At 33.0% G+C, this 27969-nt stretch overlaps 1 protein-coding gene across 1 annotated transcript; it reads left to right on the top strand.

Moving 5' to 3' along the window:
• Window positions 1–13: 13 nt before the first annotated feature.
• Window positions 14–27540, top strand: LOC149090191 (thioredoxin domain-containing protein 11). The gene is made up of 13 exons (XM_089232600.1): window positions 14–273; window positions 1836–2046; window positions 3770–3997; window positions 4951–5044; window positions 6252–6355; window positions 8005–8070; window positions 11147–11275; window positions 11413–12204; window positions 12569–12617; window positions 13395–13549; window positions 14441–14553; window positions 15769–15849; window positions 20523–27540. The coding sequence occupies exons 1-13, from the start codon at window positions 86–88 to the stop codon at window positions 21094–21096; spliced, it is 2784 nt and encodes a 927-aa protein (XP_089088726.1). The 5' UTR covers window positions 14–85; the 3' UTR covers window positions 21097–27540.
• Window positions 27541–27969: the final 429 nt, after the last annotated feature.

Here is a 27969-nt window from a genome sequence, read left to right as displayed (position 1 = left end):
CAATTTTCTCAACAGCGCGTTGTTATGATGATACTTTTTGTTGATAAACCACACAAGGGCATGGATAAGCTTCGGTGACGTCATCATGGCGACGACGACGACGACGAAAAGCGACGAAACGAATGATGACGGTGAATTCAAAACACAGGAAACACGTGGCGATGTGCCTCCAGTTGCAGCAGCAGCCTTCACTCACGTTATGAATTCATACGCCAGGGAATTTATTTTTGTGCTCGCCGTAACGTTTACCGCCATCGCCGCTCTACAAAATGGGTATTTAACATTTAAAAGTGTTTTCCATCCTTTCTGTGTGTCTTTTAGGCTTACGCCGTGAAACCCTCCCCCCACCGCCACGCATTTTCCTCCAAGGTGATTCCAAGTGCGACGTCAACATTTATATACACGTGTAATTATTTATTAACATTATATAATCAATGTCATCGTAACGTATGGGCCTGCCCTGGGCCCTCAAGCATGCCTCTCCCCCTACACACACAAGAGTGCCACTGACATGGCTCCAGCCCAAGACTATATTAATAATTTCTTTCCCCTTCACACTATAAGCTCAATACGGAGTGGGCCTGTGAAAAATCCAACTGACGAGACATTTACTTTCGAAAGTTTAAACCAGATCTTAATTTTACAAGGCCCATTCTGCACCTGGGTGGGCCCAATGCATTAAGATGGCACTGCTAGGGAATTCTGCAAATGAGGCCTCATGTTGAGAATGTGTTAAAATTTTCGAGAGTAAGCATGTAAATTGAGGAATTTCTAGTCATGTGTGCTTCAGGAAAATCCCCTTGTCCCGGGGGCTTCCGAGATACTCTTAATCATATATGCACTTTGCACACCTTCTTCTGTGAAATTTCTAACAAATCTGTTCACTCAAGAACACAAGAACAGCTGATCCCTATGTTAAAAAGTTGTCACAAAGAGCAACAAGCTTACAACGATGCCATTGTTCAATCATTGCACTACTACACCAAAAATCGATGGCAACACTATAACAAAAAAACATTACACAGAAACAAATTTCACGTTAAACCGGGGTTTCCCGAGGAGTAGATTTTCTGCGGCACATGCAACTCTAATCGCCCAGTGAGACTGTTCACTTGAGAACAGATGATACACCAGGCTATGAAAACACCTGGCATGATGAAGCTACACGTTTCTCCCAACTCAAAACGGTGTTATTTAGTTCATGCAGTGCAGAAAAACCTGCTCCTAGGAAAAATCTGGCTTTAGATCCATAAAGTATATAAGCTCACATATTTTCCAGCATGGCCCAGATCTTCGACCATCTGCTTGTATCTCTTCATTGAGGTAGTGGCGTTTCATGATCTGGTCAGGAGGAGTTGGTACATAGAGGAACGCATGTATGTGGGGTCCTACTGTATTTATGTTGTCAGAGTAGTGATTGTTTCATGTTCTTATAATATAAATTGCATTGTTCCTATATAAACTTATTTGGGGGGATTAGAAAAGTGTTCGTTAAAACAAGATTTTTGCTATAACGGTATTCGTTAAAACGGGATTCAACTGTATTTCTAAATTGAGAGTCGTTATTGGAGATGACACAATTTTCCGACTGCATTACATCTTTTAACATGGGAAGAAATTATGAAGTTCCTGAATATTTCAACAAAATATCAATTTATCAAGTTATCAGTGTTATCAAATTATACAGTATTATACATTTATAACATTGTCATAATGATTTTTTTTTTGCATAAGTTAGTTTGAAGAGACATTGCACGGAAACAGTGGTTGCAGAGCATGATAAAAGTACTCGCACCTCTTTTTAATTTACTAATATTTGTTTTATCTTATTTTAGTCCCACAAAGACCAGCAGAGCCGCTCCTCCAACGCTATTTTTTGAAGAGCCGTCGCTGATAACAGATTTCTATAGTGGGGAGCTCAACAGACTGAATGCTCTTGTATCTGAGAAAGACATCTCACTTGTTATGTATTATGCCCCATGGGATGCAAAATCTATCCGTACCAAGACGGAATTTGAAGATGCTGCTAAATTTTACCATCACGAGGTTTGTAGTTGAAAAGACTCAATTCATTTCACGTCATGGATTTTTTCTTTTATTACTGAGTCCTGATTACAGTAAGGATTATAATTGTACAGGTATCCCTTGCTTTGTGCAGTTTCACCTTACACGGTTTTGAAACGTTGATTTTTAAAATTGTGACCCATAAAATTTGGTCTGTAGTTTCGTTTAATCCTGAAAATGGACTTGAATATTAGAGGTATGAATGACGTAACTAAAATGACAAAATCTGTTGGATTTGTTGATGCAGATAAGACAAATATAGAAGAAATGCTCAAATTCATCGCATTAGATCTCACTAATGAACGTCATTTAGTAAAACAACAATGACAGAATTTTAACTGAAAACGATCCTTATGAATCTAGAATTGTCCTATTTGCGAGGGATATTCAATATTCTTTAGCTTTGCTTCTAAAGTTTCTATAAAAAGACTAAGAAGGTTGCTTGTCAGCTGAATCTTGACTGCTTTCATTAAAAAATCTTATCAGCCTATCATATCAGGCTCTTCAGGAAAAAACATACGTACTCAGACTAGAATCAATATGCAGTGGTGAAGATAGAAGGGAAATTTTTTAATATTAAATCTATTCATACAGTCAAAATTGAGATTTATTTGTAAGTCTGGGTAGTTAATTTATACAAAAAAAATTTATTTTGCTGCTGAAGCTGGGGTTTACTCTCTCAGCCTTCTGAAGAAAACCCTCTATCTTACCCATGATAAATTTAACTCAATTTATGTGATTATTTTGTGGAACCAATTAATCACGTAAAAGAACACCTGTATAATTATGTTTATCAGAGCTTGGCAAATCCAAGGTACCTATAGCACCTGAAAGAAATATCTTGGTGTCCAAAATTTTTAATGTGTGATTTATTAACTTAGAGCTATTAACTTTTTCTTGGAATTCGTGTCAGTCAGTACCTGTCAACATGTAAAAGGAGTCACTGAGTCCTGGAAAAGTCTAAAAAACATTTTGGACTGTTTTTCTCAGAAAAAAAAATGCTTTGTTTCTAAGATATATCTGCCTACTACTTTACTAATAAACTGTACATGCTGGAATTACCTGTTGTATTGTATTATACAAAAATTATAAATGTTGTAGACCTGATAGAGCTCTCTGTGGAGAGATTTTTTTTAAATGGGAGATTCAAAAGTTCAAACAGCACAGCAGGAAACCAACTTTAGTCAACCACCACTATGCTGTCAGCTGGGTTCGAGCCTGGTTTCTGGCAAAGTAAGTCTTATCACAATATCCACACATCCACATAGTGGCTAAAATATCTGGCTGGTGTCTAATTTTTTTTTAATTTGCCGTGTTGTCGACTCTCATTATGATTGACTATCTTAGACAATATGGTGGTGTCATACAGAGTTCAGTATTATTTCATCACCAATCTGATGTTAAATTGCAGGTTATTGTTATCCATACATATCTGTCTGGCAACTTTATTCAAACACAGTACCTTTCGGTTTGAGTGTCAAATTTTGGGGTACTATTGCATAAGAAAATTTTGTAGTTTGATTAACAGACTTCCTTCTCTTTTATTCATTTTCTTCCTAATCAAAAAACAAACTTGTCGGTAATACTACCATGAAAATGTTATAGCTCTATATTTTATTGATTATTTCATTCAAATTTCAGTTATGTTTTCTTATAGTGTAGGTTATGGTTCTTACTGTTATTGCCACTTTTTTTTATTTCATAGGTTTTCTTTGCTGCAATAAACTGCTGGTGGCCAGATGGGGAATGCAGTCAGAAGTATAAAATATTGACCTTTCCTCTCATTGTGCTGTATGTCCATGATGTCGGTGTAATTAGATTTGACGCTCCTGCAATGGCGAATTATATTGTAGCTTTCCTTGATAATGCTCTTGCTCCAATAGTTGTGCTGCAAAACACTGGTGAACTTGTTGATTTGCTCACGAAACATGAGGCAAGTACTGATGCTATTGTATTTTAATTTTTTTCCTTTCAAGTACCAAAAATTATGTTATGTCTTGTTAGACAATAGATGCCGACATTGATTTTAAATCATTTATTGTGTGCTGGGAATGCTCTTTTATTATGTCACTGAACCTCAAACAGCATTCACATTAATATGAAGTGAAGCACATGCCAGTACTTGTAAATGTTATAAATGTTCGTGATATTCAGCTCATTATTACTTGAAAGTTTGGTATTGTTTTATGCTGAAATTTGAGTATCTAATAGACTCAATAGAAAACTATTTTCAATAATTAAAGGGGATAAATTGTCATTTGTTATTTTATCTTTAAAAGGTATTACGTGGCACTCAAATGTTCCAGAAATTGTTGTATTTACATGAGAAATTGAGTTTGTGTTTGGATATTTTGGTATTCTGTGACTGTTCAGGTTAACCTACCCTAATCAATCTGCCTATGAGAGCCTTGATAGCTCCATAACTCTGTATACAGCAGACTCTCTATAATCTGATCATTTTCTAGTCCGGCCCATACAGTTATCTAACATTTTTAGGCAGTCTTCCTTCAATTACAAAAGAGCAAACACTGGTTAACACTATCAACAATTTATCTATGAAAAATTCATCAACACACTTGCACCGGTTGTAAGCGTAGTCAGATTAATTTTAATTTGATCATCAAGCTATTATTGATATTAAATGGGTATGTATTAAATATTTCTGCAGTTTTATAAATCCCACTGATTCACATCATAACTGGCACCTGTGGCAGTTATAATGTGATTATAACTTAAATTGTTCATACTGGTATTGAAAATTGTAGTGGTGTTGGTAATTGAAAATTTTTAAATTAAAAAAAAGTTTTAGTAATTTGTTTCGTCAAATTTTTTTTGATATTTTATATTTTTCATATTTTAAACCTCATTTTTCATTTATTATTATAGGGTGTTCTGATAGGATATTTTGAGTTCAAAGGAGGTGGACAGTCTGAAAGCTATGGCCAGTACTATGCAACTGCTCTGAGAGCTTTGACTAGAGGCAAGTATTCACATTACTAATCATTTTTAAGATCTTCCTCTTTTTGATGTTTCAGTTATCCGCCACTGTGGTGGTTGATTGGCCATAGAATCATACTCGTATCGTGAGGACCCAGGTTTGAATCATACCATCGCCACGGTGGTCTGCTGAAGTTGGGTTTCTGTGGCTCCCAACTTCAAGGCACGAATGCAAGCCAATCTCCCCATTGAAAAGTCTCGCCACAGAGAGCAACATGCCTACAGTGGTACAAAAATTCAAACATTACGCATCACTTTTGAAATATAGATGGCAGCACTGAAAAATACACTATACATTCTGACTGTTAGGTACACACACTCACACTTCCGGCCTAACTCGGTAGTAAATTGCCTATGGGGTATAGACTGTAGTTGTGCTTGGTTTGAAAGAAAGTATGTTTCAATTATCTATACATTTAATCCTCAAAGCAGAATGTATCACTAACTGTGAGGCAAGTTGCAAAACAATCTGAGGAAGATTTGAAGAAAGTAATGAAGGAAACACTTCTGTGTAAAAAAACACTTGCAGGAATTTTTGCTGCAGAAAATTTTCAGTCAGCTGAAAGCTGGTGGCAGAACATTCTGCTGTGGGGAAATGTGAAATTAGAATTCATTTGAAGGGACAAAATGTAATTTTTTGAAACGTTAAATCTATATTATCCTACGTCAAAATTTTTGCAACATTATTATTTCCTTGTTATCTGGTGGTTTTAAAAGCATTATTTCCTGTGCACTTATTTGCTTACTCTATACAGTTTGGATCTGTTTAAATTCTAATTACTGTACATAACCTAAACTGGATGGGTCATCAAGTGAGATCAGATTTGTGTATTTATCTTTTAAATCTTAGCATAATGATGTACAATTAATCTATTTTTCTGTCAAAAATAAATATGAGCCGGAAAGTGTGCAGGTGGTAAAAGAACTGGAAAAATTAATTATTAATGAGTATTTTTTTTATCACTACCCACCCCCAAATTGTTTTCCCAAAATTACGAATGTTATTCTATATTTACTATCTGACTCATTTCACTGACAAATTTGAGCGTCAATGATATTCTAGTTTTCGTGTTAATGAATGTCTAGCTTTGAAGTTCATGATGAAAACATAAAATATTGCACTGAGACATAAAACTCTTTAATAAAGTTTTTCGTGTAAAATCTTTCTTTTTTTCTGTATAATTTTTCAGATCCTTATAGAAGCCTGTGTTTTGCTGTCATAACGAACGAGAAAACTTTATCCAAATTCAAAATGAAAACTGGGATCCAATTGCAATTGTGGAACAAAACAGAGGTTAGTGTAACTTAATTATTTGTAATCACCTGCAATATTTGTTTTGCCTTTTTTTAAATACATTAAAAGTATGAAAGTATTTGAAATATGTATTGACTATATATTAATTTTGTAGAGTGAGGGAGTTTTTTTTATTTGTTAGGAATGTGCTTAAATGTTGGCTTCTGAGAGCCACTCTATTGCATTTATATTAATGAGTTCATACTATTACAAAATAATATTGGTAGTTTTTTTTTAATTTCTTTTTCAGTTGATTTTCAAAGGAATTTATGACAAATACTGTAAAACCCCTCATAAGGGACACCCCTCAGATGTGGTCACTCTGTTTTATGGTCAAAAATTTCCCAGCAAAAAGCCTATCTAAATAATGTATTTCAAACCCCTGTTTAACCCTCAAATGCTGTCACGGACACCATTTCCATTGTTCGTTCCATTAAACTAAAACCCGTTTTAGGACACCAATAATTGAAATTTTTGGTTTTAATTATGTTCACCAGATGGCAGCAAAAGTTAGTTAAAATTTGTTCAACCTTTTTATATTTGGCTACCTTTAAATGAAATTTTTGCTTGGAGTTTCTTAATGTTTGGCAACTCTGTTGTATATTTAGAATCTGAAATCACGTTCTCGTATATTTTACATTACTTCACACTGTTTAATATGGCCTGCTCTAGTAATCGTCGCTCTCTATCACTGAGAGAGAAAAACGTCTTGAATACAGTTAAAAGCATGAAATTGAAGTTTGTGCTCTTGCAAATGAATTCAATGCATTGATTAAATACATTTTCCTGTAAACACAATGGCAGAATGTTGTTTCATTTAGTCTTGCAGCTTAAAATATATTTTTAATGAGTTGAAATACTAAAAAAAAACAAAAAAAAACGGACTCTATCAAAACCCACCAAACATTGATTAATTAGTTTTTGCAAAAGATGTAAATTCAGTGTATAAACTTCGTATAGTATTTATTTTGTAATTTCAATTTTGTATCTATGCAATAATTATGTATTTTCATGACTTTAAATGCATCTTGCATTATCAGAATTTCATTTATATTCAAATAAAGGACCACTTCAGTTATTAATACTATACAATACTATTTAAACAAAAAATCCCTCTCTGATGTTGTCACCCTTTTTTTATGAAAATTTTTTTTTTGTCTAGCAAGTGTTCTCAAAAGAGAAGTTTTACTGTATACAGAAGTTCTGGTTTTTTTTCCACATATCTGCAACACGCATTGGAAATGAAGCACAGTTTATCTCTTTGTCATCCAGAGCCCCACAGCAGCATATGCCAAAATCTGTGACGCATGTTGCAGAATAATCAGTACTACTGCAGAACACTCTGGAAGAATTTTAAGAAAAATGTAGAAAACACTATTGTGGGAATATATACCACAGAGCATTTCCAGTCAGCCGAGTGCTCATTCCAGAACAGCAAAACATTCTGCTTTGGGGGTCCAGAGTGTCATCTACTCTACTATAAAGGATGTCTATTGCAGATGTGAATAAAACATTATAAAGACATTATTTCTCTTGGCTGTGATTCTTTTATTTAGATTTTTTTTGACTGATACTTGCCATGAAAACCTGTACACTTCCATTTCGTCACAGTATTAAAGCTGTTCTGTTCTTTCTTATCATTATTGTAGGTTTATACTGAGCCAGTCATATCTGTGAACAATCTTCTGCAGTGGGCCTATGGCAAGTTACCTCAGGTTGATTCATGTTATTAATTCGCATGCCAATATAGTAAAGCTCATTGTAGGTAAGGTTTTTGTTTCAGGCAAAATGAATTAGCGAGGGCCTTAGAAATGATTTGGGAACTCTTTTGTATGTTTTAATCTGAGAAAACTGATTGACCAATTGTTTTGACTTCAGTTTGTGCATTCTAATAATTCAATTTTGATGGGGCTAGAATACTTTTTTTGTTCCCTTTCTCATGAAGTTTAATGTGTTATTCTAAGCTTTCATTCATTTGATCTTAGCAAAACATTGTGTTCTCAATCTATATGATGGTGATTCTCGTGAAATTGGCATAAATTGTGTCCCCAGCAGTATACATTAAATATATTGGACCTTTTTTTTTTTAGTTGCTTTCTATTTATATCCCAGTTTCTGAAAAGTTGCCACTCTTTTAATAATTTTTCATCAATAGATTTTTAAAATTTGCTCATTTCCATTTGTTAAGAAAATGTCCTTCTCCTGGCTGTCCCCAGCCCATTTTTCATACTTGGAAATGATAATTTTCTATCTTAAAACAAAAATATATTCTTTTTTTCAATAATATATATTTTTCAGACCAGCATACTTTCATATTTATTTATTTTTTTTCATAATTTTTAATATTTTTTTTATCAATAGTTAAAAAAGGATGATATAGCCAAATGAAAGTTTCCCCCAGTGTTTTTTCTTCCATTTATGACAGAAAACATTGGTTCAAGTCATACAACACCAGTTGCCACCTATCAAATTTTGTGTTGAGAAAAATATAGCCACCAGTTGAACCTCCTTTTAATCAATTAAAATTGTAAGCTAATTTACATATTAAGTTTATTCAGGAAAAAAGAGGCGAGTGTCTTTATCAAATGGCCTTCTTCTGGCTGCTATAGTCAATAATTGAAAATTATTTTCACTTTATAATGTGTTTCAGTTCAGAGACATCTATTATTTTTGAAAATCACACATTTTCAACATGTTCAGTTTTTGATCAGTATTGCAAAACATGCAAAAATTTCTTTCTCCTGACATTAAGGAAGGTTTGATCAAAAATCAAGTTGGGGAGGAATTTAAAAAAAATCCAAATTTCATTTTGCAACATCAAGCTGCAGTAATGACTTTGCTTTAAGAGTGCATCTCATGCTCTAGCAAAACAAAGACAAATTAGAAATCTGTTGTCCCTATAAAATTGATGAATAAAAAACAAACACAGAAAAAGAAATAGAAATATGATTGACAAAAAAATTGCTCACAGTTTCAGTGCTTTTCGAAGTTAAAAATGGGCTACCAAAATATGTGGAACATGTTGTGATTGTCAAGCATAAATATCTAGTTAAGTGTTGAAACAGGCAAAATGCTTCGTTGGATTTGCCTATCTCTTTACATGATTAAATTTAAATTAATTATTTTCACCCTGAATTTTTAACAAACTTCATTGCTGACCATATTTCATTTATTAGCAGGTAAAGAAGTGTCCATATCTAAGAATTTTTTTGGACTTTTTGATAATTTTTTTTTTTCCTTTTTGTCCAATTGTGAGAATAATCCATATGAAATATGTTTAAATTTGTTCCTTCTTTTGCCAAACATTTTTAACTTAAAGGATTATAATACATAAGCATTCCTAAATTTCCAGTTTAATTCTTTGCCCAGAAATGCTTCATTCTTGAATTTGGTCATTCATGTTCCCTCTGAAAATTGAGAATTTAAAAAATGGTTTATATATTTTATTCAAATGAAAAGTGATTCACACAAGAATCAAGCCACGTGGAGTGATATTTTGTTGTATTTACAAATTTATTTTGGTGTATTTAAAATATTACTGAAATATTTATTTAAATACTTTCTATGTTAAATTGCCTCAGGGTGATGTGCTAGGCTTTGGTTAAGTATTTGATGTTTTGACTTTATAATGATTTAATAACATGATAAATGCAGAGAAATTGAATTTTCTGGATGTTATGCTGAAACTGATATTTGGAAAGAAAAGTGATTTGTCTCCTTCGGGAATCGAATCCTGGTTCTCTTGCATACCGGGCAAGTGCGCTAACCAATACACCAGACACACACTCTTTTCAATTCCTTGTAATCTATCTCTGGTGCAAGGGGACCCAGGTTTGATTTCCAGAGGAGACAAATTACATTTCTTTCTAAATATCAGTTTCGGCATATCATCCAGAAAATTCAATTTCTCAGTATATTTCAGGCCGAAAAAAATACCATCTCTTCATAATAAATGCAGTTTTTGTAAAAAATAATAATAGACTGGTTTGTTTGCGGAAGTTTTAATTTATGTACAGCATTTCTAGCAATCTTTCCATCCACAGATAATATTTTGCCTTATTTTTTATGGCTTTTATCAGTGGACCACAATCCCCCTTTTCTCAATTTTCTAAAAATATTAGTACAGTAGAACCCAGATTAAATGTCACCGATTTATTTCACAGAATTCTGACACTTTAACAAGTTTTGCGTTACATCGAATCACAGTTTTACATGTGTAAGGAAAGGAAATAGAATATTTGTTTACTATAAAAATTTCTAGTGCTAAATGGGTTAGGTGCAACACTATAACAGGGTTCGAATATATTTCTAAATCAGGGCTTGACCAATCCCAGGTCGTGGTAGACTTAGAAAATTTTAGATGCCAATATCAAATTTTTTGTCTGTGATCATCAAAGTCTGTAGTCGATATAAAATTCTTTGACTTTTTGTTAGTGTATCCAACTATTTGCATTGATAATGGGTCACCAAATCCCAATAAAGTTAAAAAATATATATTTCGGACCATTTTTTTCTTGAAAGTTGCTTGGCTCCTAAGAAATTTGGCTGGTACCTAAATTTTTTTCTCAATTTATCACTTCTTGGCTTACATTATGTTGTGAATGCAATATGCCTATTCTTGAGCAATTTCAAATTTTTTCATACTACAAAAAAAGTTTATTTACTTTTAATTTTTTCATTTCTCTCTCTTTGAATTTAGCATGAAAAATATTACTTGATGGCGAATGAATATTTAATATTTATAAAATGTTAGTCTGCTTACATACAATAATTGGTTGTTCTTTCTTTTAGTTGACTCAGTGGGTCACCCCAGCTGGTAGTAAGAGTCGTGTGCTATCAAGTGCAATTGGCAGTTCTCCAGCTCTGATTATGTTCACTCCTCGCAACATGATTTTTGAATCATCCTCGTATTATGATTTGGTACTGGCACACTCATGATTCCTTTTTTTTTTTCTCTCGCATACATTTTCATTTGAATATAAACACGTTTTCTGTCTGCATTTTGTATTGTATTATACAGATGTTTTTAAAATTTTTCTTTTTTTTTTCTTTTTCAGCTCAGGGAAGTCGCTCTCGACTATAATAATTGCAATTCTTCTTTTGAAGCAATGTCTGTTGTTCACCATATAGTACTTAGACGGCATATCCTTCAAGAAACAGTGACTAAGCTCTTTCATGGTTGTAAGCTGACCAGTCAGGAAGGAACCCAGACCACGGGCATGCAAACTGCTAATGAATGTGATCTTATGTGTTGCCAAACCCGCCCTCTTTCTTTGGGTCCCCGTGGAGCCCTAAAGTGTAACTGTAGAGTCTGTCTCCATCATGCAGTAGATTCCACATCAAAAATGAAGCTCTCTGAATGTGAAAACACTCTTGCACTCATACTTAAAAGTTTTAAAACATCACTGCTTCATGTTGATAGTGACTGCCACATGATAGAGGCATCTTTACCAACTAAGTTTGGAGCTTATAACCGTCTCAGCTTCAGATGTTCGGAAAACCCAGAGAACATGCAGATGAAGACTGCCCTTGGCGATGACTATAGTGTCCTTGATAAACCATTTGAAACACAAGACGATCATGTGCTGTCACTTATGAAGAGCGTTAGAAGAAACTTGTGCTCACGTCTCAGACTTGCCCATCAGTATTCTAATATTAGTTTTCCAGAGTTCCCAGTCTATGAGAACAATGAGTGGAGGACCAATTTTACTGGACTTGGTTGCCGGACCAATCGAACTGTGATTTTCGTTGCCATGGATGCACTAGTCTCTACCTCATTTGCAGAAAACTTAGGAATTGATGTAACACAGTCATATCATCAAACAACTGCTGTGTTGGTTGAGCCCATGGTATTAATTTTAAAATAAGTTTGTTTTATTAATATTTTTTTTTTTTACTTATATTAAGTCAACTTCTGTGAAATTAAACCAGTGTTTCTCAAAGTTCACTCCTTGGGGAGCGTCACTAACTTTTATAAGGGGCGTCATGACAAGCTGGAAATATTGATGTGTGTGCCTTATTTATGCTTTGAAGTGGTTATATAAATGCACAATATCTAATGAACTATTCTGGGAAGCTGCAGATGAACCATGAATAAGGCAAGAGAGCCACGAGTGACAAACGTTTGAGAACCACTGAATTGCACAAATTAATTAAGTAGTGTATCTGAAAATACATTAATCCTTTCCTTTAATCATTTCTTTTTATTTTCAGCAAGAAATTGCCTATGTGTTGGAAGAGAGAGTGAATAAGAAGAGTTTGGGTAAATATTGTTACTATTTAAATATTTTTCTGAAATTTACGAAAAATAATAATATGGTGAAACCTCACTACAATGATACTCGATATAACGATACATTCCCTCTACAACAATATTTTTTAAATCTTGTTTGGATTTGGCTGTAGTTTGATGTTAAACTCCTCATGATACAACAACATTCCTTTACTATGATAAATCCCTCTATAGCGATAATTTCTGAGGATTTTTTGAAATCGCTACAACAGTATTTTTTGTGCTTCCCTCAAAACCACCTTCAATATATTTACGAATTCCTCAACAGTGTTTGTTCTTCCGAGGGTGTTCAATAATATTGGATATATATACATATTTTGTATGATGTACTCTTTGCAAGTGTTAATGAAGTTGTCGTGAAGCTACTTTCTGTGTAGTGCACAAAATTGGTATAGGAAATAACTTTGCAGGGTGAAACAACCAACTGAATTTTATTCATCAGCTAATCAATATAGAATTTTCCACTGTGAATAAATATTGACAAATTTATTTTATCCCAGCACTATATATATATATATATATCACAACACCAATTCAGAAGAAATGTCAAAAAACAGTCTAATTTTGGTGGTGTCTGGTGATAATCTGCGCCTTGATATAATAATCCCTCTACAATGATATTTTTTCTTGGTCCACAGAGTATCATTATATCTAAGTTTCACTGTAGTCTGTAAATACTTGGTTTTTAGGTGTAGGACTCTAATTCATATGTATAATATGATATATAACTGGCATGTTTTTTTTCAGTTGAATTTGTTAAGAACTATACAGATGGTTCTTTGACACGTTTCCTTCGCTCCTCGATTCGGAAGTTAGATACTTGCTCAAAAGAAGAGGGAGAAATATGTCTGACTGAGCTCACCGCATCTACTTTCTTAGACTTTGTGTTAAATAACCGAGCAGTGAGTCAATTTGATGATTGTGACATGCCAATCAGTTTGCATTATATTTTGCTCTTCAATAGATTTTCTTTATTTTTATTATGTTTTTCAGTTTAGGTGTCTTCAGTAACTTTTTTATCGCTTTTCTTGTGTCTAATTGGGTATGAGCATCTTACGTGCATCGTTATTCATATTAGCTATATTAGTTATTTTATCACAAACAGTTTGCTGTAAAAACTTAATTAGGTTCTGATCTTCAAAGTTCTTGAAAATTGAATAATATTGGTAACTGCAATGAATGTCAAAATTGTTCTCAAAACTTATTTACAAAAATTATGATTTTGATCAAAACTTCTATAACATAACCTTGTTAAACCTACCTTTGGTTGCATTATAAATTGTTGTTCCATCAGATGCAACTAATCCCTCAAATTTACTGCAAAAAATCTGCCTTGTGGGGTTAAAAATGAAATTAAATATTTAACTCAGTTCATAATGGGATAATTGCTGCTATAAAAATTGAATAAGCTTCTGTGGATTATGTTTAATTCCAGGAAAAATATGAGTTGAAAAACTCTGGGGGAAAATAGTTATTGATCTATAGTTATTAATCAATTATTATTATCAATAGTTATTAATCTTGCAGGTTTTATGTGCCTGAGGTAATGTTTAAAATGTGAAAGTGGAATAAATAGAATAAGTAGTGAATCTAAAAATAAGTACTGTCATTGGTCTTTTCTTGCCAGAATATTTATTTTCTAAAAGTATTAGAAATGCAAAAATTTATAGCCATACATATGCATATACCACTCAAACAGGTTTTCCCATATCATTTAGTGCTTGTAGTTTAAAAATGCATGTTGAGAGAAAAGTATGTGACTTGTAATAATGACTTTTTTCCCTTTCCTTCAGGATGTAGTCTTGATGTACTATTCACCAATGTGTGGGGCTTGTATTTCTGTGTATCACATATTTTTGAGTGTCGCAAGTTTCTTTGCTGATATCAGTCAAATAAAATTTGCAAGGTAAGCAAATCTGTGGGTCTGTTTCAGATTTTAACTTTTGTTTTTGGTTCATGGAACTTGATTGGCTATCAGATGTTTTTTCCCCTTTAACTTCTTGTTTAGAGCACAGAAATAAAAGTTTAAAAATTTATGCAAAAGTTTGCAGTTTTTCCTACTTGTTAAGTCATGCATAAAGATTTTCTTACTCCCCTTTTCTTAGATCTCTCAATAATATATGACAATTGTTGAAATTTACAGAAAAGTCTTTCATGGAGCTAGTTATTATGCAATTGGAGCAAATTTCATCCTGGATAAAAAGAAACTTTCTAAACTAGTAGTTCCCAATTTTTTTTTTTGCCATGCTCCACCATTGCATCTTATAAAATCCTGATGCCCCCTCCTTCAAGAGACACATGGAGAATATGGAACCCGTGCAGTTCTCTTCTTCCCCCCCCCCCCCACCAAGATAATTGAAATTGAAAAAAAAAATGTAGGAAAGTTAAAATATTGAAAAAAAATATATTTAAATGTGGTTTCAATCACTTTCTGTGAATAAAAACACTTTGAAAGTTAAAAACTGTTTCCTTAAAGAGATTCTCTGTACTCCCTCCCCCAAAAGTAGGTCCTGCTTATGCCCGTGTCCTCCTTTTCCACGACATATAGTTATTATTTGAAAAGCGAACACCTCTTTATGTAGAGGAAGTCCAAAAGACTATTAACCTGGTCTAAAACAGAAGTTTTCAACCTTCAAGACAGTAGTCCAAAAAAACATTCATGAAGCCCAATGGCCAGCAAGTCATACTGTGATATCTCCATTCACACCGTGGTGTATCTTAATGGGTGGACCCAACATGGCCTAGAGTTCTGAGACATACAGGGAGCCTTACATTGTTAGAGAATTGTATTTATTCTGAGATAATTTTTTCATTAAATATGAATTTCCATTAATTCTGAAATTATCTTTTCATCAAATATAAGTTTTCATAAATCCTGATTGCTTCCATAAAAAATCAAATTGAGACACCCCCATAGGGCATAGGTCCCACGTTGGGAATCATGGTTCTAAACAAACCACACTTCATCCATTAATAATGACAACTTTAGATCACAACTTAAGATAGTGAACTTTATTTTCGTGCTCTGCTTTTTTCCTGCCGTCTTTGGCTACCAGTACATCTATAATTTGCTTGACAATTTCAATATATTTTTGTCTTGTGCTTTTTTTTTTGTTTCTAGAGTGAAAGGAGATGAATATGACTTGCCCTGGGAGTATACAGTGGACCGATATCCCACAATTGTTTTCTTTCCAGCTTATAGGTAAGCTGGAAAAATAGACATCACTTAATTTTAGTTTTCAATATTTGTGCTTATAACAAGTTACAATATTTCATGTTTTTTTGATGCTATGCTATAACATAGCTGCCAAGTCTCCCCAATTTTCTGGGAGACTCCAGAATTTTTACTCTATCTTCCAGACTCCCAAAAAATTCTTTCATATCCTGAATTTTGCCGATGATTGTAAAAAATCCTTACATTTAGGGAAAAAATTATTCCCTAAGAATTTTCCAAAAAAAAAAAACTGCTGCCTCATAAGCATTGTGTAAATTGTCGCCATTTCGTCAAAGTACAAAAAACTCTCATTTTGGAAAGAAAACACCAAATTTTCCAATCAGCAAGCTGGTCTCTCATAAAATCCAAAATTGGCACGATCGAATGTATCTGCTTTATCCATGACACTTTTCCGGCCCGATGAAGATTTTTTGGTTTGCAAGATTTAATTTTTGAGAGGTAATTTAACCTAAAGACTTTAGCCTATACTAGTTTTCCATGATTAGCGATGTATTACACTGTGTCAGTTTTTGCAATGGAAAAATATCCCTTAAATTTCCCTTTTATTAATGAAAAATCCCTATAGTTTAAAAGATCCCTTTTACATTTATTTTTGTATAGAATTTGGATCCGCATGAAACCTCTCAAATTCTCATTTTCCAAAGTTGGCAGCTATGCTATAATTAAAGCATTATTTGCACAAGGGTTATAAATGAGGTTGTGGTATGTGTAAATCAATTAAAAAATGAATAATCTGCCACATTCTTATACTGTAGACTCTTGCTAACCTGGCAAATATCAGACTAGAATGTGTCAAATTACTGGAAGTTAATGAAGAAAAAGCACATTTGAATAATATAAACTACTGTGCATAGAAATGCAGTGATGTTTTCTTCTATACTCAAAGAAAGCCCCACCTAAAAACGCCAGAGTGCTGGACTAGCACACGGCCAAATTATTGAGAGTCTATTATAATTAGACTTACTGTATTAAATTAAATTGCAGAGCTATTTGGGTGCCATAAAATGTCATCAGTACATGGCCACGAAGCAGAATATGCTGAAATTGGTGATGTACGTCAAGAACAATTAAGAAAAATGTAGAAAATACTATTATGGGAATTTTCACTGCAGAATATTTCCAGGCAGCCGAGGGTTCATTGCAGAACAATGCAAAACATTCTGCTTTGGGAGGTTACACGGTTTCTGATGCTTATCACCATTGCACAAAATGAAAAAATTCTTTATTTTCTAAGTCAGTTGAAGATTGTTTGCACCAAATAATGAGTATATACAGCATGTCCAAGATCTTTATTATTCTAAACATTAATAACAAAAATATGAGGAGGTGAAATGAAATACAGTTTGCAACAAATGAATGAAAAAATCTGCGTTTTTTTTACAGTAATTTCAATATATAGCTTTGTGTGAGCTCCTTTAATAGCACGAAGAGTATTGTCCAGTCTGTACACGATTTCCCATCAAGTGTTTTTTTTTAATATTTGGGATATAATAGTGAGGATTGCTAATTGTATCCTTTCCTTTAAAACAGATATCAGAAACAGGTGTTTCATAAATGTCTTTAAATAAATCCTGTTTAAAGAAATCCAGTGGAGTTGTGTCAGGCGATAGTGGAGGTCAAGGTCACGACCAATCCAATGTTCAGGAAACACTATCAAGTAATTCATGTACGATGCATGTCCAATGAGATGGAGCACCGCCCTGCTGACATAAAAAATTTCGGCATAAATGTTCTGATTGGGGAGTAATGCACAACTCAAGAAGAGGTACACATCACTGTTAATCACCTTCTCCATGATTCAGAATGGACCGATTACAGCATTGTGTGAAAAACCACACCAAACATTAAGTTTGGGGCTGTCTCATTCATGTTCAACTGAAGTGCTTGGATTTTCAGAGCCTCCATCTCCTAACGTTGTGAAGACACTTAGATTTCTTCATTCTTTTGCCACAAACTGCATTTCATTTCACCATTTTAATGTTTTTGTTATTAATGTTTAGAATAATATCTTTCTCGGACACTGAAAATTCATAAATGTTGTTAAATAATGGGTTGATTTTACTTTCTCTATAATTTGGCTAATTTTTTATTTTATTTTTATTCATTTTTTTCTGACCAGCCAAAATTTGTTCAGTTAATAAAAACATAGCTTGAGAAATTAAAAAAAAAAATGCCAGCCAAATTTCGTAAGAACCAATCATGATTTTGTTCTCAAGGAAAAAATGGTCCCAAATAACGTTTTTCTTTACTTTTACAGAACTGTGTGTCCCCTTTTTATCTTAAAATATAGTCATGAAATCAGAAAATTTTGTCATTCATAGACTAATTTAACAATCTCATTCAGAAAATTTTATGCACTTACACTGACTTTGAGTCGTCTGGAATTTGTCGAAATTTGAATAGAAATCTAACAGTGTTTTTCTGTTGGGGGCAGCAATAGAGTGCTTTATGCTGCCATTAAAAACCGATTGAAATATCCAGTTTTCCTGATTGACTTGCTCTCTAAACTAATAGAACCTATTTTATAGACTCGTATCAGATAAATAAAGGAGATATTCTAAGAACTAACCTGTGTTTATCTGCTTGACATTTCTTCTGTTATTTGACAAAATTAAATTTTCATGTACCTAACAGAAGGTACAAACAGAATTAGAATGTCAATTTTCATTTCCTTTAACCCTGAAAGCATTGTCATTGTAATCAGGGTTGGCAGGTTTTTGACACACTGCAGTTTTTGACGGTTTAAACCGCAGTTTAAACTGTCACGTCAAAAACCTTTGTCAAAAACTGTCAAAAACCTCAAATATTGCTTTTCGATATAAAAATTCCCATTGAAAATGCACTCGTTAATTGCATGTAATGTTTAAAGTGACTATGTTATACAAAGAATAAATATTTAATAAGATTCTAAAATAATTTTCTACTCCCGATAGAATTATTTTGGACAATATATGTTTTTTTTTCTTATAAAATTTGAATAAAGCATAACATAAACATTGAAGGGAAAACTGTGGAACGATTTGACATTCTTTGATTCAAGATGATTCTTGACCTTCCAAAATTTCTTCAACTGCTTAGTTTATATCAATGCATATATATATCTGCTGTACTCTTTTTACAACAGATAAGTGTTTAAAAAAGTTTATTACATCATGTATGTAATGTTGATTTCTGTTATTATTAAATTATCTAGATAACCACTGATACTTAAAACAATTCTCTTATTGCACATAACATTGAAATATATCTAGCGATCAAAATACTAAATTGTAGAACTAAAATGTCATTTAATTGGCAATGCTAGCTTGTATATGTCAAACTTGGTTTATTCTTACTTTTGCACTATGATATAGTACATTTACTAGTATTTATAATGCAATGGTTTTCCAATTGAAGCTGTATTCAAACATGCAAAAAAAATGCTTTGGGTATCAAGTCTTGTCAGCTCTGCTTTGGTTGAAAATAATCTTTAAAGCTCTGTGAATTTATACACCCTGATCTAAGAAATTTTTAGGTGAAAATAAATGAGTTTAGTTAGTGCATTAACAGTGAGTGAAAAATTTTATATGGAATAAAATTTTGGGCAGATCAGAAAATTTAAAATATCAAAATATATATTTTCCCTCAGTAATTATAATTCTGAATATAAAGCCCTTTAATCTAAATAAAAGTAAGTATTTTGTTATTTAACATATCTATCAAGTTAACAAAAACTATTTGACATCATTGACAGTAAGATTTTGATAGTTTTAATACTGAATTAGTTTCTGGGGTCAAAAACCTAATCCTGATGCCCTATCATACATATTTTGAATAAGCAGCTCTAATCCACTTAACAAATTGAACACAGGTAATGAATAGCTTAGATAAATAAACCATAAAATTATATTTTATATGTTCTAGGCTCTTATGTTAAAGAATTCAAAATTGCAAATTATAATTAATATTTTGTTTTAATTATTGTAATAAATTAATGTTTAAAAATAAAACATTGTAATATGCCAAAAAGTAAGTTTTTCATCATGTTGTACACCTATTATGTTCAAAACGTTATCAAAAGGCATTCATTTAGGTTTTCGACGGTTTGTGACAGTTTAAACCAGTTTTTGACGCTTGTCATGTCAAAAACCCAACCCTGATTGTAATGCATGGGCTCACTTGGATCCAATCTGGAGGCTCTCAAGAGAAGAGGGGCATCACAAAAATGAGATCTAGTCGAAATTTTCGAAAGTAAGCATGTAAATTTTTCTTAGTAGGGCCTCAGAAAAATCACTTGGTCGGGGGGGCCAAGATAAGATGGCCCTGCCTCAAAATGCAATATGGCAAAAATTGTGTATGTTTCAGGAAAATTAGTGTAACTGCCATTGAGCAATATGAGGAAGAATTTTTTCCCCAAAAAAAGAAGGAAAAGGCAGTTGAAAAGTTTGTCAACAGAAAGTTTGTTGCAGAGCGTTGCTAAATATTCTGCTTAGGAACCTTTGACTAACTAAACATGCTTGTTGCTATGTTAGATTTTGGAAGAAAAAGTCACTCTAGCTTTCGTAACCCCTGTTTGCATCTTAGTTTTTCAGAGGTTTTATGTGAATTTTATTACTGATATGAAGTTATTGAGTATTTTTTTCCCTACTTCCTACTTGTAGGAAAGAAAACAGTCTGAGATTTAATGCTGAATTACCAATCACAGAAACAAACTTATTCCACTTCATTCTCATCAACTGCCATCCAAAAGTTCGATGGACAGTGACAATGCAGATGTGCAACCGCAAGTGTGTGGCATATAATCTAGTCCGTTCTTCTAGTGAAATAAGACACTTACTTCGTGAATACAGGAGTCTCCGAAATCAGGTACAATTGGTTAGGTTTATCATGGCCGAAAAGGCAAAACCAAAGAAGACCAAGTTCAAGAAATTCACGTCTTCAAAACTCAGTTCTCACAAAGAGGAAGAAGAGGAATGGTGGGGGAATTACATGAAGAATTTGATTAGGCGCATCAGAAATAAGAAGTTAAAAATCAAGCAAGCATATGAATTACTCTACTTACTCAAAGAAAAAAGAAACTCTTTCCTGAAGGAAAAGGTTTCCAAATCTTTTTCCAGTGTCAATGAAAAACTCGATAATAATAATATGTATAGTGATATCCATGATCCATTGTCTGAGATGCAGGCACATATAAAAACTGATATGACACGAACGAGGGTTAAAGACGAATTGTAACTATAGAGTTGTTAGGTTTTCAAATTTAGTCAGCTTGCGATGAAAGCGCTCTTAGTTTTCTTACTGCTTTTCTTAAAAATGCTTTATTGTAAAAAGTAGGTGCTTCCACTGATGCTTTTTTAGTTATAAAAGACTGTCCAATGGAGGTAGTTTTATTAACACCGTGAGATCATCAATGCAAGCGATACATAGGGTTACATTTAAGGCAGTAATGAGAGAAAGTGTTGTAAGTGCCGGAAAATCAATTATATATTTTTTTCTTTATCACGCAAGAATATAGTGTGATGTGATACATAACAGTGTGAAGAGGAATCGCTGAACAACTGCAGTTGTGATTGCTAATAATGGCATGGGAAACTGCCATATCTTTTATCCCTCAAAATCAACACCATGTCTTGGATTATTATTTCAAAAGAAACTGATTTTCCCTTTAATTTGAAACAACATTCAACAGCTTGGAAATTCAAATATTGGAAAAAGTAGTCGAGATTCAGTCATTCAAAGCCATTATGTGGAGCTTAAGTAAATTAAAGTCTGAAGCAGAGGAAAAGAAGAAATGGCACCAGAGCCGGGGTGCATTTTGTTGCACGGGTCTGAGCACCTCCAGAATTAATTCAGAAATTAAAATTTCTTACAAAAAGATTAATTCGAGCACCCACATCTCTGAAATGGATTCACTGTTAATCTTGGAGTATATGAACCAAAAATACAGTTGAACTCCAATACATTGAACTGTTTTTTTTTTTTTTTTTTTAGAAGTACCTGTACAAATCTTTTTATTGATCTGAATCCCCTGTATAACATTCTTTGATCTTTAGCAAGCCTCCCAGCCAGACTTTTCAAGGGCCCTTCTGTAATAAATTTATAGCATGAAAAAGGGAACATTACGGTAATTGTCCCAGGCCTGGAGTCTTGTTATGTTAGCCCCGTCCTTGTAGGAGCTACAGCTTATTTTAGATCAGGCCGAATGAATTTCATTTGAAAAATGAAACCGAGCATTCTTTTGACCACCACTGCACAATGTTCAGAAAATCGAAGCCGCTCGTCAATGAGAATTCCCAAATCATGACCCTAGTTACATCCGGGATAGTGACACTAACCTTGTATAGTGATATAAGGTTGACAATGCATCCCAGTGCAACATTTTCAATATCGCTCATTCTTAGTGTGTGTGGAGCTTGAGGAAATTAGCCTGAAGCCAAGGAACACGATTTGCTGTACATCTTTGAGTATATGAATCAGAAATACAGTTGAACCCCCAATATCTAGAACTGGGTTTTTTTGCTGAATTTTTTTAGAATTATCTATTCAAATCTCTGTATTGATCTCAACCCCTATATAATCTCCTTCGTTTTAAGGAAGTAAAATGTCAGTTTTATCTGATTTGTTGCATTGGATGTTCCACTGTATATCAATTTTTACAAAGGAATTTTTTTATCTTTTAAAAATTTTGAAAAAATTTGTAACATTCTAAGTTGTATTTTTAAGTTTTGAAACTTAAATTTTGCTGTTGAGGTTATCAAAACAGTGTTTGGCTCCTGAAAAATCTTGTTTTTAGCACTGACAACACTTCTCATGCCACTGCCTTGATTCATATCTCTATATATGAAAAATATTGATTCTCTCTCTCAATTGCAGTTTATTTTCTTGAAATGCGAAAAAAACCCACAATAATCTACATGAACAATCCAAAAAAATGAAATGAGCATTATAATACAATTGTCCATATGTGCAGTTGAACTGAAGAGGAAAAGGCAAAATTAATAACATTAGAAAATTAATTTTGCCAGTTAATGGTAAAAATAAATTCTATTTTTTCCCGAGTTGTGCAGTTGTAAGATGCTCATCTACCACCATGGTTCGATCCTAAAGAAGAACATGGATAAAAAGCTCTTTTCCTTACTAAACCTGAGGCGATCATTGATGGATGGTGCTGCCTTCTGACTTAACGTGATAAGTAGTTAATTGCTGTGTATGGTGATTTGACCATAGTTTTGTGTGTGTGATGAAGTAGTAGTTAACTAACAAAATACAGATGTTTCTAAATGTTGAGGATGTAATTTTTTTGTACACACATGGGAAGAAAGAAATACTTGAATAGCAACATATTGTCACCATAAACATTTACATACTATTTGCTATAGTTATAGCACTATTCTGCATAGTTTTCTTTTTTTCTAACGTTTAAAAACTACTCTACCTTTAAGTTCTGGGCATGTGTTGTACCTGATTGCATTGTCTCTTCAATTTGGATGAGGTGTGATATCCCTTTTGTAGTATTTTCTTGTCAAGTTTCTCTAGCTTACAAGCCACACAGCATTCATTGTATACAAATACAAAGTCTATTATTTATGCTAACTAAGGTGTTTAGACAGGTGGGCAGACATTATCCTCCATCTTGGTGTGACAAAGCCAGTTTTTTGCACCAAGTTATATCCAATCCTTAGAAAAAGGCAGGATTGGCAATAGCTATAATACTGATGTCACACTTTGCTCAAAGATGGTGCACAAGTCATTCTGGGATTCCAAAGGGCCCAATGCTAACCATAGATTCCTTCTTGATAGGAAAAGACAAGTATATATTCATGTTACTCTAAAATGGTCAATATTGTCTTTGTTCATGCAAAATGTTGTGTGTCAATTTTTTTTTAGTGCTACAAAAGCTTATTCATGTGTGTTTCTATGTTCTACAAAAAATATTATTGGTCTTTCTATTGATCAGAAACATATGACATTTTTACAGAATACTAAAATATATATAAAGAACCTTTTAGTGACATAAAAAAACAATTAAGGATTTTGACATATGGCATTTTGCATGAACGGCGACAATATGTAATTTTATTTGTGACTATTATTATTAGTCACTCTTGTTGATATGTACTCAGCAAATAGAAGCATCTTTATTCTATAACGTGATCAATTATTGTATTTAGTTATTATTATTATTTTTTTCGTAAGAAGGCTATGGTGAGAATTTTATTGATCATCCTGCCACCTTCATATATATAAAATGCCTCGTACTCAATTACTTTCGAAGCAAAGCAAGTCATTGCTGATTTCTTGAAATTATGCTATTTCCTTAGTTCCCATGTCTAGTTTATGACTAGAGTGGTAGGCACATATGCCCCCCAAAATTTGTCAAAAATTACTACTTTATTTAATGGTAACATAGCAACTTGCTATTTTTTTATGTCCTGCAGAATATTTTTTGGTATTGATTGGACAGTCTTGGTTGCTTTCAAGTGCCTACTTAACGGTTGTTTTGCACTTACAAATGGTTGATACCAGTTTGCTTTTTTTTTATTCTATCGTTTCAATTTCAGACACGAATTTAATACAAAAATCTTTGTTTTTAATTTGTTAATCTTGAAATGATCTATGTACACTCATGATCTGTGCTTAGCTATATGTGACAATACTTTAAACTGTGCCATTCTGTTTTCAATTAAACTTTTTTTTGTAATCGTTAATTTATTGTATTAGAACTTCTAGGGTGAGGGAGAAATCTTGTCTATTTAAAGTTATGCTCAAATCTTATCGATTACGTTACCTACACTGATGTGAGATTTTTTTTTTCTAATTTATATTGTTTGTAAATAATTGTATGTTTTTGTATTTGTAATTTCGATTCATGGAGCAATTTTTATTACTATGGAATAGGATTTTGCTTGTAATCAAATACAAACTTCATCCAGGATTTTTGAGGGAAAAAAAATCAAACTTTTTAACAGAAACACAAATCTAGTAAAACCTAAATTGAAAGGGAGAAAGATTTTTAATCGTTTCTTAGTATCCAAATACTTAAAAAATGTCCAGAATCTGTGATTCAAATTTCTTGACATGCTGGCTAATGCAGGGGGATAGGATAGATATATATAGAAATTGAAATCATAATACAATATATTATAGTGTTGAATACAATGGAAAAATTGGTTTTATAGATGAGAGTCCATCGATGATGATGAATCTGAAAATTGTATAAAAAAATAAGAAAAGCTTCAACAGCTGTTCAGGAGAAACACATAAAAAAATAGAGTGGGTTATTTTAGCGCTCACTACTCACATAAAAATCTCAATAAATTAAGATGTTCTGAGATTTAGAAACTGTGTATGTGTCTCTCTCTCTCTAATAGTGTCATTTCTCAATTTGACTATGCGTCTTAATTTCTGTTATGTCAAATGGTCTGCTTTAAAACAGACTAAATTTTTTCTTTCCTTGCTCATATTTCTACAGATAGAGGGGGTTATTATTGGTCCCTTGTTTTTAATTTCTTTCTCTAGACACTCACTACAAAGAAAAAAACAATCCAAGTTGTGTTTATTTTTTCTCTTAATGTAATTTTTTTAAAAGGATTTAACAGTTCTAAGCTATAAGTATCTAGGGGGGCCATTGATTTAGGAACAAAATGAATAAGATCAAATGAAAAAGTTGATAGAAATAATTTGAACAATTTGTGTATGAAATGTTTTTAATGCCTTTTAGTGAAAATACTCCATGGCCTGCATGTATTAAAGTATCTTTTTTTAACCTTAAATAATATCTAATCTTGCCATTCGGATTCTTAAATAAACTGTAGGTCCTGGTTTGATTGGTTTTGTTACACCGTCATTTTCTGCACACAATCAAATGTAAAATCTAAATTTGTACTAGCTAATAAGGTGTGGGTAATGATACCTATCTAAAGCTTTAAATATAAAGCCTTGTTCTTAGAACCAGATGTTGACACTTTCACTACTTTTGCCTTAATTATTTATTTCTATTTATGCCAGATGATGTGTACACGTATTAAACTACTTTTTTGGGTTATCTATGGGAATCTCTTGAGGCTGTAATGAAAGTGTTAAAACAATTTTGATTACATTGAATCCTACAGTTTTTATGCATAGATTTTTTTTCGGTGCTTTTAAGAAGCAATTACTTATTCAGGGGTGGGAAGTGACTAAGTCCATTTCGGAGCAGCTTTGGAGCAGCAAAATTCAGGATTCGGAGCAGTTTTGGAGCAGCAAATTCGGGATTTGGAGCAGCAAAATATGGGATTTGGAGCAGATATTTATAAATTGGAACAGTGAAATTAACAAGAATATTTTCGTTAACCCTCAACCCTTTTCAAAATAAAACTGCATTGTCTTTTGTTATCAAACATCTTTTCGTCAGTTTGATTTTTGTTTTTGGTGTTTAAGGCTTTTGACACCTTGTTTGAAAGAGCGGCTATCATAAAATTTTTTGCACCCGTCTATTTAAGATGATTTTTGCTTACTGTGGGCACTATTTGCTGCCTTGAACAGCAGCACTTCAAATGAGCTAAAAAATTTTATAAGTTTTTAATTTTTTTATACTTGGAAAGAAATTGTTGCAAAATGGGAGAGAATTTCGGAACAATCAACTCGATGTTTGGCGATTCAGCACTCATTATCTGGCGAGATTGGCGATCTGACACTCGCTATTTGGCGAGATTGACGATTTAACGCTCGTTATTTGGCGATATTGACGATTTAACGCTCGTTATTCGGCAACATTAGCGATTTAACGCTCGTTATTCGGCAAAATTAGCAATTTAACGCTCGTTATTCGGCAAAATTAGCGATTTAACGCTCGTTATTCGGCAAAGTTTCTAAACTAACATTCGTAATTTGGCGGATATGCGCTTTTTACTCCCGGAATGAAATTTTTTTTTCACGAAACATCGGGATTTAACACAATGACAATCGACTACAGTAATTTCTGCTGCTTCCAGTGACGACTTTTTTTCCTTAAACGGAAACACCCGAATTTGCACTTTAAAGCTGAAAGGCATTGCAAGCCATCTCCAGTTCCACGATCACGGACAATATCGGGGTTTCGCGATGGTTAAGCCCGATCAGGGGCCGATAGTTTAAGTATAGTGGAATAAAACACGCTTTTCTCTCTCGTAAAGAAACGTTTCGTGGCTAGCAGGAACAAAATTTTTTTGGCGTCCTTTCCGAAATTCCGGACATACTGAAGCAAAATTCGCTATTTGGCGCAGAAAAATGCGAAAATACGCTATTGGAGCAGGATGGCGCAAGATATTAGTTTTGGCGCAGTGCGGCGCAATTGGCGCAGAGTTCCCACCCCTGCTTATTTCTAATTCATTTATCTAAAAATTGCTCCATGAACCACATTTATTTATTTTATCTGAGAACTGGTTTTAATTTTCTTCAATAGGGTCACTATTGTATTGATGGGGGAAAAATTGTATAGTGTTATATATAAATTAAGTATTAAATAAAAATTTATTCAAAAGTTTAGTGATTACTTGGGATAAAGGAACTCTTATTTCATTGAATCTGGGAAGAATGTGGGGGAGCAGAAATTTGTGTGTGTGGGATTAGGGCAGTTGTTGGGGTCAGTTTAGCGCATTAAACAGGTTTTTTGTTTTTGCTTGTTCTGTTTATGAAATTATAGATGTTCCAAGAAATTCATTTAAAAAAAATTGATTGAAAATGTTTCTTTTGCAAAAAAAATTAAATAATTGAATGTCATGGATATAGAGTAGAAGAAATTTGTTAATCATTCCAATGTCACACATTCAATGTATTTTCATACATGTTTTTAAATATGGGAAGAAAAATCATATTTTATTGTTTGAAAGGTGTTTATCAATTTTTATGCATTATTTAGATAAATTCCTTTTTTGCTTTATAATGAAACAAAAATTTAAGAGGAAAAAAGGATGAAATTCAGCCAGGTTAAAAGCTTTTTTTTAAAAAAAAATTAATTTCTCATAAAATTTATGGAATATAAATCTTTCCTATTAAAAAAACTTTGCTTGAATATTATTTACGATTTAATAACACACAAAATCATATTAAAATTTAAGCTTAGGTTGATTTCAAGCCTCTGCAAAATTG

Source organism: Pholcus phalangioides, unplaced genomic scaffold (genome assembly GCF_987345545.1).
Source record: "Pholcus phalangioides strain wild (caught in Gottingen) unplaced genomic scaffold, Ppha-v1.0 ptg000001l_1, whole genome shotgun sequence".
Lineage (NCBI taxonomy): Eukaryota > Metazoa > Arthropoda > Arachnida > Araneae > Pholcidae > Pholcus > Pholcus phalangioides.
Note: the sequence above shows the minus strand (reverse complement) of the source record. Positions and strands in the feature narration are given on the sequence as shown.